At 37.0% G+C, this 23,023-nt stretch overlaps 1 protein-coding gene across 2 annotated transcripts in view; it reads right to left on the bottom strand.

The window, feature by feature from the left end:
- Positions 1 to 23,023, bottom strand: part of TET2 (tet methylcytosine dioxygenase 2) — a 126,747-nt gene that overhangs the window by 39,620 nt on the left and 64,104 nt on the right. The window contains exons 3-5 of one of the 2 annotated variants that reach the window (XM_026499112.4): positions 3,521 to 6,981; positions 1,744 to 1,834; positions 244 to 337 (exon numbers count right to left, since the gene is read on the bottom strand). In XM_026499112.4, coding sequence (XP_026354897.2) covers positions 244 to 337; positions 1,744 to 1,834; positions 3,521 to 6,935 — 3,600 coding nt within the window. In that variant the 5' untranslated portion in view covers positions 6,936 to 6,981. The remainder of the gene's footprint in view (positions 1 to 243; positions 338 to 1,743; positions 1,835 to 3,520; positions 6,982 to 23,023) is intronic. The other variant, XM_057309984.1, reaches the window with a different exon arrangement.

The following is a 23,023-nucleotide window of genomic DNA, read 5'->3' as shown; positions in this document are numbered from 1 at the left end:
ATTGGACACTACAAGAAAAACTAATGATGTACTATACAGTGGCTAACTGAACATAACAAACCAAACCAAAACAAAAAAACTAATCTGCCCTTTTCTTAAGAGCTAACACAAAATAAAGATAAGCAATGTTTGTTTCAACTGGCACAAACGACTCTTCGATCTGGTAACCCAATTCTCAGGGTTAGATTAATGAATCAAAATGCCCAAGACTGAAGACCAAAGGCCTTGTCAGGTCACACTTACCCATTTAGCAATCGGACATCCCTGAGAACTTTTGCCTTCTTTACCAGTATAGATGACTCTTTCAATCCTAATAGCTTTACCCTTCTGTCCAAACCTTAAAAGAAATCCACAGAAACACACACACATAAAATTAGCAAATGAAACCGAGGCAACCAAAATAGTGAACATTTGAGCATAATTTTATTCTATGGCCACATCCTGAGAAATGAATGGTTTAATTTATTTTTAAAAAACAAGTCTAAGCCAAGCAAACTGGATAACAGACTTTAAGCTTTGTATTTCTTTGGTATCAAAATATATTGATAATTGTAATGAACTATTTTGAAATTATATGTTGGGTGAAAATAAATGGGAAAGCTTATTTTTAGACAATTTCACAAAGCACAAAACTTTTTAAAATTTGTTAAATTCAGTCTTCTAAGATATATACTATTTGATTTTTGTCCTTTACTAAATTTAGCTATTTTTAAACTTGGGGAATCACAACAGATTTTAGTTAGAACTGTTCCTCAAAGGATCTCTACCATTTTTAAAAGATGGCTTGTAAATAACTAGCATCCAGCAATTTTGAAAATATAGGATAGTTCTAGAGATAGATTATATTTTCCCTTATGACCAAGGCACTACTACTTACTACTTGCTAATAACAAAAGGCACTTAGGGAAATTCACTGTATCTGTCAGGCTACTAGAGGGTTATTTAGTGAATTTCTAGATACTAATTTAGAAATGGATAATTTGTAAATTGGGCAGGAATGATACCAAATATGTCCTTGCTGCCCACAAGGTCTCCTAACGTATTTTGATGATAACACTGCCGACCTCTTAAAGCCCCCAGCATAGTTCACAGCTCACATCTGTGGATACCTATAGGAAAGTCTCTCTCTGCATTTTTGTCTCACTCAGAAGTCTTCTACATGCAGGACTAACTGGGTAGATTTAGGTAAATACATGCCTACCTGTGACTGACAGTAAAAAAAAAAATGAAGCTATAAATAGAATCTGTCTCTATTTCTATTCAGCATCTCACACTTACCCTCTGCTCATACTAAGGGACAACTTCCTTGGAGATCACTACTCATTTACAGCTCTGGGTGAACTTCACTCAATGGTTCCTTTCTTATACCACATTTACCCTCTCTTTCTTCTTTTGACACTTTATCATCAAGTGGGAAAGTGAGAGTGGGGCCTCTCTTTGCAGCCTGTGCCAGCACCCCTGTGCCTGGCAGGCGGGCTGGCTGGTTCTCGTGCGTGCCTGGGTTTTCTGGCATCCATCTCAAAGTGGGCAGCCTGTGCCAGCTTGCAGACTATTAGTCCTGTCAAATATTGTGACTCTCTGGTGAATAGCACAGTGTGGAGTGCTGGCAACCCTAGAATAGCTAAGCCTACTAATAATTACTCAATTTACAATTGTTTACTGCTTTGTATGTGAAAGCTGAAAAAATTCTGACATATACAAAAGGATAAACGTTAATCTGCCCTGTGCCTTTGCGTTAATTACCTTTCTTCCATGATTTCTCTAATAGCTGCCACATTAGGACCTGCTCCTAGATGGGTATAAAAAGGACCTTCATCTTTTTCAATAATTTGCTCTGTTGAGATAATAGAAGATTATTATTTTAGACCTCAATTATACTAAATATAAAGGCTACATCCACAAAGCTTATCCCCCAACTGCACATTAAGGGCCCTAAATGTGACTTTAAACATTTTTTTTTCTTTAAAATGAATAAATTGATGGACTAATCTATTAGAAAATGTGCCAAATAATTAAGTATATGTACATGCTGGCTGTTGGATAAAAATATATTAAATTACATTTCAGATATGGAATAAGAAATTATTTATTTTAAACAAAATAAGTGGAACTAAACAAAACAGTGAGGGAATTAGAATATATTATATGTAATACCGACTACAATCCAATTTTTTGAACTGAAAAAAAAATTTTATAGCTAACTAGAAGATTGCCTGCTGCTTGGATGTTAAAAGATTAAAAATAAAATTTCCTATCTTATCTCACCCCCAGGATATTGCTCAGTTTTTATTGTCAAGGTACCTTTTTTTCCTCTTGTTTCCCCTCAACATTTAATTGCTGTGTTTCGAAAATAAGAATATTGATTCCAGACCCACATTTGTGCTTTAGAACGATTTATGAGGAGAGAAAACACTGGAGAGAGGGTCAGGTAAAAGGAAGAGGTTCTTGTAGACTATCGAAGATGGAAAGTGGGAGGAGAGGTTAGGGTGATGGGAGAAGAGACTGCAGACGATTAGAACTTACCTAATGTTATCTATGACATGTGTGGTACGGCACCCCTGAGGCAACCTAATATTAGCCACACAAGGGGGCGGTATGGCTCCTCCCTCCATTCTTCTACAAAATGTGGGGTGTCCCGTTGTAAGAGGAAGAACATGAGGTGGGTGGACCACTGGCCATATCAGTTTAACATTTGTTTTTTTCAAATGCCGTCTACTGTATTCATGCTGAGGGACTATAATAAAGTCTTTATATATACTTTATATGTATTATATATATATACACAAGCATCTATCAGCAAAATGTTTCCCTATTCCAACAGACCTATCACGTATCTTGAATTTTAACAAAAACGTGTTGGTTTGAAAAAAGAAAAGAAAAAAACAGATTTTCTATAAAAAAGATGACACTTTAAAGAGAAAACAGAATCAAAATGAATATAAATTATACAATATTTCAAGTGTATAAATGCAGGAAGGGCAATGTCATGGGTATTCAGAACTTCAGCATTACAATTTCCCCCAACTCACCAAGACTGAAGATAATTCCCCCCCATCTAGAAATTAATGTAAAACCACTAATATGTTCAACCTTGAATTAATACATATTAAAAAGCTCCCACATTAATTTGCATATAGCAGTTATTTTTCTCATTTTAACAGATGTTTTTAGAGATGCCTAGGCGTCTCTCCAGGAGATGATATACAAAGAGTTAAACAGATTGATTAATCTAAAACAGATACCTTTACACTTTAAAGGGTTTGATTAGAGGAAGAAATGAGCATGCACATTGTTTTAAGTTTTTTGGAAAAACTGAATGTAAGTGAAGTTCTCTCTTGCACAGCACAAGCATCTGTAATTTAAAGACAAGAAATGTAAGCTTCAGGTTTTTTATGAGCCTTTACAAACTGCTGCCAGACTCAAGATTTTTTAAAAAAAAAGAAAGAAAATCCCATATCTGAAGATGAATTTGCTAGTCCTGGACAAACACCATGTGTCTCAGTGCACTTCCAGCACTTACCTACACATCTGCATGATGGGAAATCGTACTGAGTCTTGACAGGTGTATCCAATAAATTTTTTATAGGAGTATCTAGTAATTTGGAAGGTGACTCTAAAAAATTATTGAGAACAGAACCAGCTGTTCTTTTGGTTGGTGTCTTTTCTGAAGAAGGAGTTGCTTGCTGCTCTAAAGCTTGGGTGTGGCTATCAAGTTCTGCAGCAGTGGTCTGTCTAGTTAAAACTGTGACTGGCCCTGACATTTCCACTTTTACTTGCTTCTGTGATTTGAGCGTTAGAGCCTTATGGTCAAATAATGATTTGACCTGAAATTGCTTCAGATGTTGCTCCATGGTCTCAAGGATGCTCCTTTGCTGCACATTGTCACAATTCGGGGGTGGAATCTCTTGCTTAGTCATCTTTTTCCACGTTTTGTTTTCTGGCTGTGCCGACATGGGGCGCATACAGGTATGGGGCTTGGATCCAGGTTCGACCTTAATTGGCCTGTGCATCTGATCATGACAAGACTCGGTCGGGGGGTGTTGTGCTTGCTGCTGTTCTTGCCTCTGCAAGAGGTGCCACCTTAGAGCAGCATGCTTTTGACCGTCCTTCTGGGGCGGGGCCTGAATGTGACCTGCTCCCCGGTCAGACACAGGGAAAGCATTTGCTTGGTTCTGCATCAGGTACCTTTGCTGCGGGACTTGTGCTGCTTGCTGGCTGCACATATCTTGGTTTCTCCTTCTATATCCCTGTAGAACTGAAGCTTGTGGAGGCTTCTGCTCTTGTTCTTGAAAGCACCTATGAAGATCATCTTGCTTTGGAGTCACATTATTTGGAAAATATTGCCTGTGATGCAAGTTTTGGGTCTTGTTTCCTGCGAAGAGTTCAGGATTTATAGTCTGTTCTTTATTTTTGGGAACTAGGTGTGTATTGTTTGAGCAAGAAATCTGTAGTTTGCTTGCATTTGATTTCAAGATCTGACCATAGGGGGAATTTCTACTATCCACACTCTGCGCTTGCTCCGATCCCATTTGAGTACTATGGGTCTGGAACTCATTTGATTTGAAATACTGATTTTCACCACGGAAACATTCTTCCACTTTAATCTGGCTAAAGAATGATCCTTCTCTTTGCTGATCACTATTGTCTTGGGGATGAGAAAAAGCCTGGGGCATTTGTTCTTTATTCTTCAGTTGTAATTTCTGCTGCTGCTGCTGGTTTTGAGAGAGAAGTGAATTCTGGGATGGTTGTGTTTGTGTTTGTGCCGTGTGCTTATGAGGCTTGTGTTGTAAAAGGTGTGAGCTTGAGAATGGCTCAGTCTCTGGAGCCTGCTGATTCAAGTGCTGCTTTAATGTTGGGGGTATGAGTTTCTCAGTTTGGGAATCTGGTCTTTGTTCAAAATAAAACCTGTGGGTGCACACTGACTGCACATGAGCTTTGGATGAAGGGTCTGTCTTGGAGAAGTGCACCTGGAGTGAGGGTTTTTGGAACTGGAGCTGCTGGTCCACTGTACCTTGAGACTGCCCTTGATTCATCTCGCCTTGGTACCTTTGTGGCCTCTGCTCTGGCTGCATTATTTTCTGGACGTAAGCCTGCCCTGGGAGCCCCCCAGGCAGGCTGGAATTTCCAGTGTATTGTTTGGAGGTCGTTTGATTGGTGGGGTTGGACTGATACTGAAGAACTGACCGCAGTGATGCCTCATGACATTTTGGGTGGGATTCTGCCTGATGAAAGTGAGGGGGCTTCAGTTCAATCCACCCCGGTTTCAGATAGGGCTGTGCTGGGAGCACAAGACCTCGTGTTTGTTCCTTGTCTCGACCCTTCGGAATATCTTGCTCTTTGTGTCCCATCAACTGCTGGCAGTGGTCCTGTGGATCTCCACTACTACCAAGAATTGGTGGGTTATGCTTGAGGTGTTCTGATATTTGTCTCGCTTTCTCAGAACATGCTGGAACAGTCATCGACCCTAGAGTCTGCATGTCATTCTTGTTAACACAATTATTCTGAGGCCTTTCTGGAAGCATCAGAGAGTGGTTGGATGCATGTGTGGATGGATTAGGACTCAGGGATGGCTGAGCGTCGGGTTGACCCTCTATTTTCACTTCCCTTAAAAGAGCTGTGTTACTTTGGTTGGGGTAGTGATGGTGTTCTTCCAAAACTCCCTCGTTCAGAGTGCTTTTTCCTTCTGAAGGAAGCTGGGAAACTTGTGGAAGAGGAGGAGGGGGAGAAAGAAGCAATTGTGATGGTGATGGTGTGGTAGGGGCAGAAAAGGAATCCTTAGTGAACACTGAGCTTTGCTTGAAGTAAGCACCATTTGTTTCATTTTGCTTTAAATACCGTTCAGAGCTGCCACTGGGAGCCTGCAAATTGCTGCTGGAACCTGAACAGAATTCTTCACCAGATACCAGCTTTGTGGTTCCTTGGATAGGACTGTTTTCGGCACGCGACAGGCAAATGTCAAAAACTGATTTTTGTTTTTCTGGTTTCTGAAAGGGACAGGTCCCTATCACTGCAGCTGTCTTACTGGCTTTGTCAGCATCACAGGCCTCAGTCACCACTGCAACTGGCTCTGGAGGCAGCTCAGAGTTCGAGGTCTGTGGGACATTGATCTGCCCTGAGGTATGCGATGGGTGAGTGATCTCACAGGACAACTCATTAGTAGCCTGACTGTTAATGGCATGTATGTGAGATGTGGTTTTCTGCACCGCAACGGAAACACAATCTGGATAATATTGAGACAGTGTTTTCTCCAGGAGTTCACCATGTGTGTTTTCCATGGAAGAGGCAGAAACTGTAGCACCATTAGGCATTAGCACTGCCTTGTTTTTAAGAAGTAATACAATGTTCTTGTCACGGTAGTTCGCATTTTTTTCCTCCTGCTCATTCAGAACCTGCAGCCCTGGTTTTTCAGACCTACTGCAGTTATGTGTTGAGAAACTGATGAAATCTTTAACTGCATTTTCTCGGGCTACAGAGCTCACAGATTCTCTCTTATCGCTCAAGTCGGAGACATTCAGTTGACTGCTGCCTTTGCCTGGATTTCTTTCTTGGCTTTCCCCGAAGTTCTTTCTTTCTCCATTAGCCTTTTGGTCTTGTCTCAATTTCTTGTTCTGATGAAGCCCAAAGAGAGACGGTTCGCTAACTGTACGCTTTATTCCTCCATTCTGTAAGCACCTGGAATACCCTCTACCTTCTTGTATAAAGTCCGGACTCACGCGACTATTCTGGCTTCTCTTCATAGGGGGTATTCCATAATAACTTTTGAAAGACTGCCACTTGGTGTCTCCATTTACTTCTGGATAAGGTCTCTCAGTTAATGGGCTTCCATTCTGGAGCTTTAGAGCCAGAGGCTCTGTCTGGCAGATGGGAGAAGGAGATGGTGTCAGGAATGGACTTAGTCTGTTGCCCTCCACATGGTTGGTTCTATCCTGTTCCATCAGGCTTGCTTCGGGGCCATCCACAAGGCTGCCCTCTGAATGAATTCTAAAGAGCATGGAAACAGAAATTGAAGCACATTAATACATATTAGCACTACTAATAAATCTGAGAGAATAAGCACGGCATTCATGATACTCAAATTCCCAGACATAGCAAACTGCGATACTCATTTTCATGTTTCAGAGTGACAACCAATAGCTACTCAGGAACTGATTGTTCTTGTATTCCCAGCAACTCTCAAATATTTACGGTCATGGAGAACAAATATGATCGAAATCACCAGCTAATGTAGGAAGCTCATACTGTATTAGTAAATAGAATCAACTTCCTTCCCAAATAATTCTTTTTGTCAAAATGCTAAGAACAATAGAGAAAGATTACCTCCTTTCTTTCTTCTCTCGTACCTTATACATCCAATCACTTGCTAAGGTCTATCAATTCCATTTCCTGTATGTTCCTTGAATTATCTGCACTGATACTTGGTAGCCAGACACACATTATTTTGCTTCATTATTTGTGGCAGTAGCTTTTTAGAGGGTTTCTTCCCCAGCCCAGCCTGTCCTCTCCCTAGTCCTTCATGGTTCCTTCAAATTGTTACCAAAGGAAATGTTCTCAACGCAAATGTGATGTCATATCCTCCTTAACATGCTTTCCCGGCTCCACGTTGCCTGTGTTAGTAGTTCTCAAACTCTTTCACTCACACGCCTGAAAGACAAGGCATGCTCCCTTTAGTGTTTACTATTCCAGGAAACGGAATGGGGTGAGAAGGGTCATTTATAAAATGTCATTTCTAGGAGATTCTATGTCTTCCTTCACAGGGATTTCTGAGAATTCCTGCCCGTTACAAATGGTTTTTTCATACGCAGATTTCTGTTTTTCTCTCCTCCTACTTACTCTCACAGCTTATACTCCAACTATAATAACAGCTTATAAATACCCAAACATGGTAAATGGTTTCAGACCTCCATGCTGTTGTTTTGTTGGCCTAGGATGCCTTCTTAGTTCCCTGCTTTGCCCAGTGACTCCTGCGCATTTCTCTGAAACAGTCTCAGGTATCACTTCCTTTACGACTCCTTCTTTGATTTTCCAAGAGAATTAATCACTCCCATCTCTGTTATTCCTGTATCTTGTATATGGTTTACTGCTGAATATACCATACTCGATTTTATTTTGTTTACTCACTGGACTGTGAACTTCAGAATACTCTGTTTTTGTGCTTAGTACAGAGTGAGCATCCAGTTAGTTTCAGAAAATTGATATAAATTTGCTCATGTTACAACCATTCTTCGTTCGCTCATTAATTCAAATATTTTTGAGACCAATACTGATGGAGATTTCAAAGTTCAAATGATTGGAGTGCAGGAAGAAATGGGCACTAAAAAACATAAATAATCCATCATATAAAATGAATGCTGCTCCATTCAAGGTACGGTCATGCTTTATTCTCCCACAGCTTTTCTCATCACATTTATTTTAAGGATGTACGTAAAAAATCTAGACGATTGTCCTTTTGGGCTATAAAAAACTATTAAAATAGCCATTGCTTACTAACCAAGACAAGTGACAAAGGGGAAGAAATAAGATATAAACATTGGAAAGCAACACTAAAGTTATCATTTATAGATAATAAGATTGTATACTGGTCAACCAAGAGAATCAACTGAAAAACAATTACAGTTTATGAGAAAAGTAGTTGAATAAGAAAATTAATAGCTTTGATATATAAAAGCAACAACCAGTCAGAAGCTTTAGTGGAATAAAATACTGTAACAGGAAAAAATATTCTTAAAACACTAAGAATAAACCTAAAAAGAAATGCGGAAGGCCTATTTAAGTAAATCTTTAAGACAGTACTGACAGATACACAAGTAGAAGGTATAATATGTTCTTGGGTAGTTGTCAAATGAATTTATTAATTTACTGTATTCTCAATAAAAATACTAGCAGAATGTTGTGAGGAATTAAAGCACCTGACTCTAAAGTTCACGTGGAAAAATAAACAAGCTGGGTAGCCAGGAATAACCTGAAAAAAAATTGTAAAGGGGCCTGGGCAGGGCAGTAACCAAATTAAAAGATAGTAAAAAGGAACAAAGGCTACTGTACTTAACACAGCTTATACTTGAAAATCAGTAAATAAAAGAATGTTAATAAGACCAATGAAACAGAACAGAATGTCCAGAAATTGATCCTAACCCACACAGAAATGTGGCATCCTGATGGCACTGCAAATCAATATGATACTGGAACAACTGGACAGTCCTCTGAAAAAATGATAAACTTGGATTTACCCCTAACATCTTATACCAAAATGAATTTTAGATGGATTTAACACTTAAATATGTAAAGCAAAACACTAAAAGATCTAAAATAGCCTGAGAAAACTTTAAAAAAAATAATCTAATGACTGGGTAAGTTCTTTATGACATAAAATCTAGAAGCCATAAAAAATGAGAAAGTTCAGTAAAATTTATGCATGCAAAAATAAACCTGTAAGTGAAGTTAAGAATCACATAAAACTTTTCTTAATATACAGAACTCTGACAAACTGACAAGGGAAAAACCAATCATTGAATAGAAAAACGAGCAAAGGACATGGACAGTTCACAGAAAATGAAATGCAAATGGCCCTTAAATAAGGTTTAAAATAATGTCTAGTATCACTCATGAAAAAAATGTAAATTAAAACCTCAGCAAGATACAGTTTTTTCCTCAAATTGGCAAAGATCAAAAAGTTTGATAATACAAGATGTTGGCAAGCATGTGGGGAAACAGACACTCCCTTGTGTGGTTCATGGGAGTGAAAATGAGTACAAATACCATGGAGGACAATTTGGCAATAATCTACAGTTTCATAGAGACTTTGTCCCTTCAGTTTTAAGAAGCTATCTAACAAATATGCTCATATATATGTTACGTGATGTATGCACAGTCTTTTGCAATAGTAAATGGTTGGAAACAACCTACATTTTCAGGTGGAAGTATTTCCAAGTAATTAAATGAAATCTAGCAAGCTGCAGAACAATGTGTATAAGAATGCTACAACCTGGGGGCGCCTGGGTGGCTCAGTGGGTTAAGCGTCTGACTTTGGCTCAGGTCATGATCTCAGGGTCTCAGGATCAAGCCCTGCGGTTGTCGAGCCCCGCGGGGGCTCTGTGCTCAATGGGGAGTCTACTTCTCTTTCTCTCTCCTTCTGCCCCTCCCCTGCTCATGCTGTCTCAGTCTCTCTCAAATAAATAAATAAAATCTTTTTAAAAATGCTACAACCTATACATTTATAAAAATAAATATAAAATCAGCTCTGGGAGAATATACAACAAAATTGTAATAATATTTTGCATCCAGAAAAAAGATTGGAGAGTCTAGAGAACAACACTGGGAAGGAAACTGCTTTTTATTATTGTTTTTGTAACTTTCAGGCATGTATATTACTTAATTAGTAAATAAAACTTAAACTGCAAAGTCACAATTCCTATTGGACCAAGAAAGCAACAGAGCAAAGTGGTTTCTTTATTTCTGCTAGACCAACTTCCTACAATGTTAAGAGATGGGTTAGACGTGCATAGCCACTAGTTACATATGGCTACGGGGCCCTTTAAATGTGGTGAGCACAAATGAAGATGTGCCATAAGTGTAAATACACATTGGATTTCAAAGACTTTAGTGTGGATAACAGAAACAAACATAAAATACCTTAATTTTTAAAAATATTTATTACATGTTGAAACAATACTATTTTGGATATTTTAAATAAAATATATCATTAAATTAATTTCATTTGTTCCTAAATTTTTACTTGTTTTAGTGTAAGTACTGGAAAATTTTAAATTTTGTATTTGGTTTATGTTTTATTTCTATTGGACAGCTCCGAGCTAGACTAATACTCTTGATCATTAATAATCCTTAATAATAAGAAAAAAACCTTTAGGTTCTGGAATCATGAATGAAAATTGATTTGTAGTCTTTAATGTAAGGAGTTTCTGCAAAATCAGGGCCACTACCATTTTTCAAAAATTAAGGAGCATAGAAAAAAGCCTAGATAAATTCTTTAGAGACCAGGCCAATTAGCTTTCCAAATACTATAACAAAAATGCTTTCTTTTGACAACTGTAAAATCATTTCCCACTCATACCAATCAAAAAGTATTTATATATACACACACATGTATATTTGTGTTATGTTATATAGTATATAAAACTTGCAGGCTCTATATCAAATATATATTGTTCTACTTAATTTTCTATATATAAAATACTGTAAGCACTTAACACATTATTCTCTATTATGATCCATTCCACATAATTTGGACATTCTTTAAGGTGTCAAGGGCAGAATTACAATAGATGGAGTTTGCAAATCTTTTATGAGCATAAGAGCTCCTAAGAACAAATGAAGGTGACTTAAAATGAAATTTATTTCAATATGGAGCTTTAAACACAATAGCCATCTTTAAATACTAATTTAAACTATATACAGAACAATTCTGTCTATGACAGCAATTTCTTTACTGAGTATAACCACTGCATGTGAAAAGCTAAAGGGTTAACTTTTTTAAGGAAAGCAAGAAAATTATTATATTTGGATGAGGATAATTTTTTTTGAGGATTACTTGTAACTGGTTTATGAATCTGATTCAGAAAATTTAAACCAATAAAGTGCCATTGTAGAGAAAAAAATATTTTATTCAAATTCAATATATCTTAAACCATACTTTTTGTGTAGGTACCCCAGAATATTACATGATCCAGTAATCTAGTTATACAGCACACTTTTAATTTTACACTGACACTGGCGATTTTATACTGACATGGGAAGCATTATTTATTTTTAATAAAAGGAAGAAAGAAAGAAGACCTGTTCATCTTGCTTATTGTAGAAATATTTTTAAAAAGCATCGACGTTATAATCTTTACAGCGTCATTTATGCAGTTTTTCCAAGCTTACAAAAGTCAGTAATTTATATATAAAATTAAAAAGCCAAAATAATTTTTTTAGATATCTATGTGCTGATCAGTGAAACTAGCATTAACAGACTGTTTTTACAAGGTTAGGGGAAAAAAACAAAAGTTAAACTGTTTTTTGAATGAATGTAAATTTTTGCTATAGAGATTTTTGTGTGACATTCCTTTTGCTTTTTAGAGACTAGGAATATAAGTCATTTTTATTCATTCATATTTGCTCTTATAAGTAAGTGATACCGGAAGTACTTTGAATTCTCATAGCTGAATGGTTTGAGATTGAGATTAAATATTCTTTATTTTGTCCTACACTAGAGAACATGTAATTACTATAATGTACAGTACCAATCAGGATACTATTGCCTTGGGCAACTGAATATTCAAATATTTTTTAAAATAATGCTAGTTCTTGGAAGTTGGTGTATGGTTAATTTATGCCAAATAAAATTATATCTATAAAAATCAGGAGAGAAAATTTTTATTTTAGGAGTCTCAAATTTTCACCAGGTATAGTGACTCACCTAAGAGGATACTGTCCAATAAAAATTAAGGCATTTCCCCCCCTAAAATCGTTATGAAGTTTATATGCAAGAGTATAGGCAAAAGAGCTTTTGGTAAACCTGGTAAGGATGATTGGTTAGGCTTGCCCAGGAATGTTTTTCATGGTGCCAACACTTCATGTTACAGTAATTAGTTACAATTTAAAAATGAATAGCGAGCTTTTAACATATTCCTGAAGAGATGCTCTTATGGGTCATGGCTAATTTCAAGCTATCAAACTTCAGCTTATAAAATTCCTGAAAATTTTACAGTCTGCTCTCACAAACTGTTACAAGCTGGTTCTAACACACGCTGTTAGAGCTACCAATATATTAACAAATCATATTATTTTCTTTTTTAAAAAAAAATGGAATGAAAGTTCCCCAAGATCAAGTACATGCCATATTATTTTGATAGTCATCAATCCAGAGTCATACTGGACAACAAAACTCTTGTTCATAGAATCAGTGAATTGTGTTTTAAACTTTTCAAAGGCTAAGAAATTTTACAGTTACACATCCAAAATGAGTGGTAGTATGTGATCATGGTCCTAACAATGTATAAAATATTTCAGAGTATAAGGAAGGATCTAGTTCTGTTCCCTTGCTTGAGGTTAGGCATCAAAATAACCCCCCCCCCAAGGGCTAGACTGGTGGCATCATTCAGGGAGTAGGTTTGATTTTATTAATATATTCACTTTGCCAACATTTGAGTCCTTTTAGGATTAGGATGAAAAAATAAAGTATTCTGGATACATGTCTGTAGGGCTGTACCTATTAGCACAATTAAGGGCATTCTGCATGCCTTTCAAGGTTTCATGTCTTTTAATTGGAATAGAATAAAAAATAAAATGTAAACATTTAGTACATGGAATTTGAAGTTTCCACAGTTACTCTGATACCTTCTTTGCTACTTTTCTAGATTACCTTTTTAATCAATGCTGCGTTGCTGATGATTTTTTCTCTAAAATATTTGAGGACAATTTCCCTGGTAATGCTATGGACAGAACTAGAGCCCAACACCCATTAGTTCATCTGTGCATTCAGCCAAGCATTAGTTGAACCCCAGCCAGGGCAAGTGCTATGGAATAGAGCTAACACAAAGACGTACAGATCCTGCACTGCCCTGGGCTGTGGTAAGGCAGTGTGACTGTTCAAAAGCCACAGGACTTTAGGAGAGGGGAAATATGCTCTTAGCTGTCAAGGTTTGTATACCATCAACCAAAATCTTTCTCATGAAATTTAACTTCATTCCCTCTTGCCTTAGTAAAAGAGAAGTACTGATCCCCCCCCAAGTCAAAGTTAGTTTTAAAAGTATAATAATGAATGTTCATCAAACATGTCTATCAACATCACTGAGGCAAAGGACTAGTGTCTTAAGTAGAATATATCAGTAGTCATCAAGTACAGAGGAGACTAAGTAAAAAACTTGGTAGAGTACATTTTTTATTTTTTAAAGATAGATATCATTTACGTATTTGAGAGACAGAGAGTGAGAGAGAGAAAGCATCAGAGTGGGGAGGGTCAGAGGAGAAACAGACTCCCCGCTGAGCAGGGGGCCTGAAATGGGACTCCAGGATCATGACCTGAGCTGAAGGCAGACGCCCAACCAACTGAGCCACCCAGGTGCCCCGGTAGAGTACCTTAAAAAACAAAACAAAAACTAGTAATATTCAACAAATGACTTATGGAGACTTTTCTAACTACTGAACCCTTAACCTAGGAAAAGACATGGCACATGCTTATCTGCTTTAACAGTTATCTTTGTTAATCAAAATGCAATAGGGAGCTCATTATTTAAATTGCACACCCCCCCACACACAGGATTTTTGATTATGTGGTACAGTATGAGGTTTCTTCATACCTAAAAAGGCAACAATGTGACTTAAATGTTAAGAATGCACAAAATATAACATTCAAATTCTAAAACCAGTTTTGGCATTTTTAAAATAAAGATTTATTTATTTTTGAGGGAGAGAGAGAGAGCACGAGCAGGAAGGGCAGAAGGAAAGGGAGAGAGAATCTCAAGTACATTCTGCACCGAGCGTGGGGTCTGACACAAGGTTGGATCTCACAACCCTGAGATCATAATCTGAGCCCAAACCAAGAGGTGGTTCCTTAACCAACTGTGCCACCAGGTGCCCCTGGTATTTTCTATTAAAGACTAAAGAGACAGATTAGAAATTATTTACTTAAATGATAGATGTCAACTAAACCACACTTAAAATGTTGTAATTTAGATCCCATTAGTCATAGTATTTATGTTTATCTCTTTATTTTAATAGTCCAATATTTCCCATAAAGTATGGCCTTCTAAGAAATGAAAAAGAATAGTTCTATCAGCCATAAATAGCACCAATTTTGTTGGAAATTCTAAAGGCCAAATTATAACCAGGTAATGTAATGTATATAGGAACATGCAAAAATATGTTATGGTCACACTATGATTGCAGCTAATGCTCCTGAATAATTTTTCAGAAGCTGCAAGAGTGAGCGAGTGAGTGAGCGAGAAAGAGCGAGAGAGAGAAAGAAAGGGAGAAAGAGAAAAAGAAAGAGAAAGATAGGGAGGGAGGGAGAGAGGAAGGGAAAGAAAGATACTGAGACAGAGGTTGAGAACTCTTTGTTTTCTGAGATTGAGAACTTTAAGTAAAAATGCCAAGTATGGGGGCACATGGGTGCCTCAGTCAGTTAAGTGTCTGCCTTCGGCTCAGGTCGTGATCCTAGGGTCCCGGGATCGAGCCCCACATAAAGCTCCCTGCTCAGCAGCGAGTCTGCTTCTCCCTCTCCTTCTGCCCCTCCCTCTGCTCGTGCTCTCTCTCTCTCTCTCAAATAAATAAAATCTTTAAAAAAAATGCCAAGTATGTCATCCTTCATTCTCTATGTCAGAGGTACAAATTTATCCTCAGCTGAAAATACTGGTCTTTTGACTAGTAGCTAACATTTTGGTTTCCTAAAACTAAAACAGGTTTAGCCACAGCAGTTTTCCTTCGGTATTTGATTTTGCTCCTTCTCCCGCCTCTCTGACATAATTTATTATGAATTCAAGTCACATCGGCAGCATCTGTGAAACAATTACTGCATCTAGGACTGACTCTGCAGTCTAATCCATCATAATTATGACAGGCCTCTTTGAAGATGCTATGATGCATGACTTAAAAATAGCACATTAGTGTGCAAATGGACCAGCATCTCATTTCACCAATATGCATTTAGGGTTGTAATTTAGCTCAACACCATTTGACTCTTTTTGAATCACTCAAGAATGGTAGCTATATCTCTCACCACGTAAAGCTGTAGATGGTGCTTAAAATTTGTGAAGAGGGCTTTTTGTTTTGCTTTTATTTTTTGGTTTATTGATTTTGTTGGTGGTGTGTCTTTTACTGTTCTAAGAGAAAAAACATCATTGAAATCTCATGTCAGTTTTTTTTTTCCAAGGAGACAAAAAGAGTCAATTTATAGATCTGCATAGTTGCCACACTATAAGGCAGTGAAGTTTTTTCTATAAGAAAACCTTAGACTTCACATACTAATATTAAAAGTACATAAAATATTCTGCCATCATCAGATGAGTCATATTTATTGATATAAGCAAATTACTGGAGGTGAATTCTTAAGAGCAGTACTTGTAAGGACTGTAAATACTAAGGTCTATGTTTCAGCATCAACCTTAGGAGATAACTGTATACGCCCAACACCTCCATTGGCAGGCTTTGCCCCTACAGGTAATTCTGGTGTTAAGAAATTAATTTGTTCTTGACATAGAAAATGCTGAGTAAAGATACGTATTTGACTTTACTTGCATAGACAATACTAATCTCCAGATCTATTTTAGAATCTTCCTACCAAAATGGGACATAATTTGTGTCAATTATACTAATTATTTCAGGATATGAGCAGGACAATGGGCCTCGGTATTGCCTATTAAGATACCTGTATGCATAGGGCTCTAAAATCCTAACCATAATGTTGGTTTCAATCCGTATGTTCTGCACCCATGAAATTCCATTTAGTTTGACTTTCTTTCTTCATTAACAGATAATATTAGTATGGTTGTTAAGTCCCACTCTGGTAGGAAGCAAAGTGTTTTTTATTGGGCATTATTAATGAAATTAAAACCTATTCTTCATTAGCTTAATGTTAACTTAATATTAAACAAAAATGTAAAGGCAAATAGTCAATCCCAAGTATATATTTTCAACAGCAAAACTAATGTATCCAAACTATATGGTAAGACTGGAATGTAATGCTTCCTATAGGCAGTAAGCATGGAAAATATGAGGTTAATTAGTATTTTCATGGCAAAACTGACTTTTATATTTTCATCCTTTAAGAACCTTTAACCTTAATATTAAGGAATCTGTGAAGATACACTTCACATCTTTTGAAAAAGGACACACGAGCATATCAAAATCTCAGAGAAAGTTCCTGGCTTTCTGGAAGTGCATTAACGAGTAGCCGTGCACACAGGACAAGCGTGTGCACGCTCCTGCAGTGTGCTGCATGCTCAGAGGGGAGACCTTGTCAAGTTTTTCATAATCCTCAGTAGAGACTATTTAATTCCAATGTTTGAAGTTTTAAAATTTGTTCCTTATCTTAAAATAACAGTGGAGACAAAATTTAATAACGTATAGATTATTTGAGGGAGGAGACTCGGGAGGAATGTCACTGAAGATTACAGAAGAGGCTTACAGACAGAAGTCTGCGTTTAAGATGTGGAGACAACTGACAGTTTAGAAACATATCTGCTTCCAGTTTGCAACTCTAGTCAACCTGGTTCACGGTGGGTAAAACAAGCATCATCTCGTCAGTTCCCAATTAACCACGTATCTGTTAATTCTGGGATTGTTTCTCAAATTTGGGCTTATTCCTCTTGATCTCTCTCTAACTCTCATCAAATTAATATGTGCTGAGGGGAAAGATCCCCAAACGGAATTCGGAATGTAATTTGTCAGAAGCATTATTTGTCTCTCATAAATTATAAAAACTATTCAGATTTTCCAGTTTCATTCTATTCCTATCATTGAAATGGCTCATTGTGAGCTGGTAGTTCTTACGACAGTACCGTCTAGAGTACACTTACTAGGCTACATGCTATCCAAAGCTTGATACTTTTAATTAAAAATACATACACTACAGAAACTGTAGTTACTTGGGCTTGACCTCACTGATACTGCATGTAGAATCTGTCCAGTGGGCGAGCCAACTCAGCAGGAGGAGGCTGGAGGGTAGACTCTGCAGGCAAAGCAGAAGTGGGCGAGCTGTGCCATAAGAGCCCCCACAGAAGAACCCGTGTGTGTCAAGGAAGAGCCAGTATGTGAGTGCCTGCCCCACAGAGGGCATCCAATGACCAGTCAATGTCAGCTACCAAAATAGCAGGACCAAAAATCCTGCAACCTCATTCAGGTCAATAAGGAGCCCTGGTGCCCTAAGCTTTTTTCACCCTTCCCAGCCCTGCTCGAGCTTCTAGTGGCTGGAACTTAAAATAGGTGGCGAGTGAGACTCTTCTACTCTCAACTGCAAGTGTTGGAACCAGAGGTCAAGCCTGTGCTGGAGACGAAGAATACTGAATCAGGCTTGACTTGGGAGTTCTACAATGAATAGGACTGAGTTTCAAAGACTGGAATAAAATTGTTCTAATAACCAAAAGATGCTATAGAAATCAAGGAATCTAGTCAAGAAGATACTATAGGGAGAGTACGTTGGGGGGAGACTATCAAGTATATCTCAGGGGCAATTACAGGGGGAGATGCTTTCATTTTTATACCTTGAGGTATGACTTTTCCAATAAAATGGTTACATATATCCAACAAAATGGTTTCTAGCAATATATAAGAACTTTATGTAAATTCCGACAGTTCATAATCATTAATGTTTTTATACAATGACAGTGGTAGAGTCATAAAAATAACTTGTCAATGTATTCATTCTTTTTTTCAACAAATACTTATTGAACACATCCTACGTGCTAGGCACTATCGTAGCCAACAGTAGTACACCCTGAACAAAAGGGACAAACACACTTGCCTTATTGGACCTGATATTCTAGTGGGGAGAGAAATAATAAACATAATAAGGAATAAACTACATGGTATAGTAAGATGCTGAGTACTAAGGGAAAGTAAATAAATAACAAGGCAGGGAGTGAGGGATGGAGAGCACTAGCGAGGGGTCTGCAGGCTGTGGTGTCCAATGGCGTAGTCAGAGTAAGTCTCATCGAGATAGTGAGATCTGAACAAAGTCTTGGAGCCAAATTATATAAGAAACACCCAATTCACTGAGATGATCTTAATTATTCAATGTGTTAATTGTGTATTACTGGATACATTATCCTGTCTTAAGCCCTAAAATCAAGAATGGAAAAAGAAAAAAAACCACAAAACCATCAAGATGTAGAAGATAACTATATTAGAGCCAACTAAATTGCGACATCCCCAAGGGGCTCTAAAAATATTAATGTGAAAATAACAACATACCTAACATTTCATTGAAAACTATACTAGCGATCCCTACACATATGCATTTTGGCAACTGTGCACTGTATAGTATTCATGAAATCTGCTCCTTCTCAAAGCTATTTTATTCCCTACCATTGCCTCAAAGGATATGTCATCTGTGTTCTGAGAAGTTCTATACAACCTTGAACAGCTCCATCTTCATACCAATCTAGTCCTAATCTGCTACAGTTATCATGAAAAGCTAGCTCTTTTTCTTCTTCCTATTTTGGAACAATTATTCAATTAACTTGTAGGGTGTTACAAAGTTATATTTAAGGGCAAAATGAATATTCTACTTAAATATTAAAGTGGAGATGCCATTAAACCCATTACCCACCAATGGCTATCAATTTAAGATACTTCAGTATGTGCCGGTCCCAAAGAAAACTGCCAACATTATTTTATAATATAAATAAAATAATTTGATCTACTCAGAAGAAAAAGTAAATTAAGTGGGTAAAACATTAGGAAAATGAGAAACATCAACCACATAGATGTTTTAAAAGAATATCATATAAAACAATAAAAGAATATCATATAACAATGTATTCATCAGAAATATGTCCCCATATTCTGTTACTCTCATCTTCTTTGATCATCTGTGTTCTGCTAAAAGATCTGATACTTTAGATCACCCAAAATTACAGTGCACACTTTAAATGTTATCAAAATAAAAGCAGAAAGACTATTACATTATTTTTCCTCAAAAAAGTTTCTTTCTTCTGGAAGCACAATCTATGGGATCCAGAAGTAGTATCAAATATGGTCTCTACAAGGATTTTTAAAAGTATTTATCCGGCAAGACAAGATTTATACATATGGGAATAGCTATTCAGAATAAGAAAGCTGGTTTTTCTAGTTCTGGATATGGATTTCTGAGCAAGTCACAATCTCTACACATCACAATTAAAAAAAATCTATAATGTAATATGAAGGAAATGAACAAAGTTACATCTAAGGTCTTTTTGAGTTCTAAAATGCTACAATCCTCTAAAATTGGCAATGACAAATATCTACTGGCGTCTTATTGAAATAAGTCATCACAAAGACTTCTGGTCTGGAAGGTATAATTTTCACCTCATTTTATGTATAAGTAAACAGAAGCTAAAAGGAGAAAGTAGACTGGCATTGCTGATATGAGGCAGAGGTAAATAGGAAATGTAGACCTGTCCCAACTTCTGAGCCCGTGTGAACAGATGGATGGGTGGTCAATTCAGGGCACCGAAGCTGATTCGGCAGTCTTTATCAATACTGTCTTGGGAAGGGAAACACTGGATTGGCTGATACGAATACAATCACTAGGCGAGCAAATTCTGCTAAGGGACAGGGATGACTAAGCCGTCTTCACTAAGGGCTAGATAATAAAATACTCCTTAAGCCTCTCCACCTCCAAGAAACACTGGGTACCCTTCATGCAAGCACTTTGGATAGTGGATGTAAATCATATTTCGATCACTGGAAATGTGAGTTCCTGATTATGAATTGACAAATAAATCTGTTTAAACACTAACCTCATGTGAATCTGATTAAAACAAATCCCTTTCCTTCAATCCAATCAACTCTGAGGGGAAGATAAAATTGGATTACTGGATTTTCAAACTAAGGCACACACCTTGGGCAATGGTGTCCACCCCAAAGTTAGATCTTCCTGACAGCTCTATCAAGTCTCTTTATAAGTGTATTACTAATAACCTACAGATGAGTCTGTATGTATAGGGTGCGACACAAACACACAGTATGGGTATACTGTTGGAACAGAGTCACATCACGTGGATTTAATATATATTTATGAAAAGGAAGGGCCAGGCTGTGGGAGAATAAATAGGGAAATGAAGTTAAAAATAAATTTAAAACTTTATTTAATGAAAGTCCTCAAAGACTTTAATACGATGATGGGACTTCTAAAAAGCTACTGTGAAATGTGCCATTTCGGAGTATTTTACACACTAGCATCCCATGGAATAGCACATACTGGAAAACCCTAATTCAGATGCATATGATAATTTCATGCAGTTTTAATATATACATGGATCTTGAGGCATTGATGAGAACCTGCGGCCTAGGAGAATATACATTCATGTCACCACTCGTAACTGCGCTATAAAGAGTCCATCTTCAAGAGCCAAAAACACGTATATATGCGGGTCTTGCTTTCACTTCAAATTAAACATATGAACACTAAGCTATTTTCTTCATTTTATTTCTTTTCATTAAATTACCATTCTAATTATTCAAACTCTTCCTTAGAAGTGGCTCTTGTTTTTAGCTCAAAATCTCTTCTGTACTGGTAGAAATGTTCAAAAGTGGTTATAAAGTCTCAGACTGAAAGAGGAATGTTGAAACAGAAGCTCATAATTCTGTAATTAATAGTAACAATTTTTTCTTCATAATTCTAAGAGTGGTAGCCATTTAATTAATGCCAAAAATGATTTTCATCATATATTCATATTTTAAGAGACAAATGAGCACTTAAATTCTGTAAAAATAGCCTTTGTGACCTCTACGTCCCCACTTGTCAAATCAAGAAAGCTACTCCTAGGGGCGCCTGGGTGGCACAGTGGTTAAGCGTCTGTCTTCGGCTCAGGGCGTGATCCCGGCATTATGGGATCGAGCCCCACATCAGGCTCTTCCGCTATGAGCCTGCTTCTTCCTCTCCCACTCCCCCTGCTTGTGTTCCCTCTCTCGCTGGCTGTCTCTATCTCTGTCGAATAAATAAATAAAATCTTAAAAAAAAAAAAAGCTACTCCTAATTGTCCAATACCAGATCACATTAAAACGTAATGGAAGCATAAGGACTGACATAAGGTAAGTTTTTATATACTAAGTATAAACAATAGAAATAAAATCAGATTAGAGTTGAGAAAATACAATGATATAAAGGGTACTACTGAATAAAATAAGACTAGAAAACAGCTTTTTTTGTGATTTATTTATTTATTTATTTATTTATTTGACAGAGATAGAAACAGCCAGCGAGAGAGGGAACACAAGCAGGGGGAGTGGGAGAGGAAGAAGCAGGCTCATAGCAAAGAGCCTGATGTGGGGCTCGATCCCAGATTGCCGGGATCACACCCTGAGCCGAAGGCAGACGCTTAACCGCTGTGCCACCCAGGCGCCCCTGTGATTATTTTTTAAATATCAAAAATGCTATTATGCTTATATTTGAAAGAGAAATAATTTTCTATCAAAGATTGTGTAAGCCTTGAAGTAAACAATTAAGCTTTTTTCCTCCTAACTCTTTCCAAATACACCATGTATTAGAATAGTATTTAGCACTTGTGTTGAATGTAATATAAAATAACTCTGAAGCATAATTTTTAAAATGAAATTAAGAGAAACAGGAAAATTCAGATTTCCAGCAGAAACTTTATTTATATTATACTACCCCATGTAACTCTTTACTTTGCCCAAATACATAAGAAATTGTTAAAAAAAAATTTATATGAGCGAAATAGACTGTTTAAGTTATGTTTTTAAAGTTAAGAGAAAGGTCTGTTCTCAGGGTGTAATCTAAGTGACCAGACCTTTAATATAGCATTGCACTAATATATCTTCATAGAGTATGTGGGGAAGAAAATGAAGGAAAAAAAAAGAATATTAAGAAAAAGGATTATAAACTCACTAAATCTAAGCATTAAGAAAAACTAAAAATATATTTCCATATATGTCTATATTACAAATGCCATTTGAATTCAAAATAAAACCTAATTACCTGCAAAATAATCCTTGCAAAGAATTACTGAGAAATAAACACATTTGAAACATTCATTTTTTTTAGTCTTTGGCTTTAAAAATATTAATTTCTACTCTACCTGTCCTCTTCCATCTGCCCCAGAAACTCTAACCAAACTCCAAGTCCACTAACTCTAACATTCACAGTGTGGAAATGTTTTACACTGTCTTCTAAACCCAGAGTTAGCAATACTCTGAAGCTACAATAATTTTATTTGGGGGGAAAAGAAAGGATAGAGGACATGGTAGGTAGTCTCCTAATAGGAAAATTACTTTATTCACAAAGGGAGAAAATAGAACTCTGAATCGTCAGACTTTTCTATTCAAAGGTATTGACTTAGAGTTAAAACATTACGTAGGCCACTCA

This window comes from Ursus arctos, unplaced genomic scaffold (assembly GCF_023065955.2).
Source record: "Ursus arctos isolate Adak ecotype North America unplaced genomic scaffold, UrsArc2.0 scaffold_11, whole genome shotgun sequence".
Lineage (NCBI taxonomy): Eukaryota > Metazoa > Chordata > Mammalia > Carnivora > Ursidae > Ursus > Ursus arctos.
The sequence above is the reverse complement of the archived record's forward strand: the minus strand, read 5'-3'. Positions and strand labels throughout refer to the sequence as shown.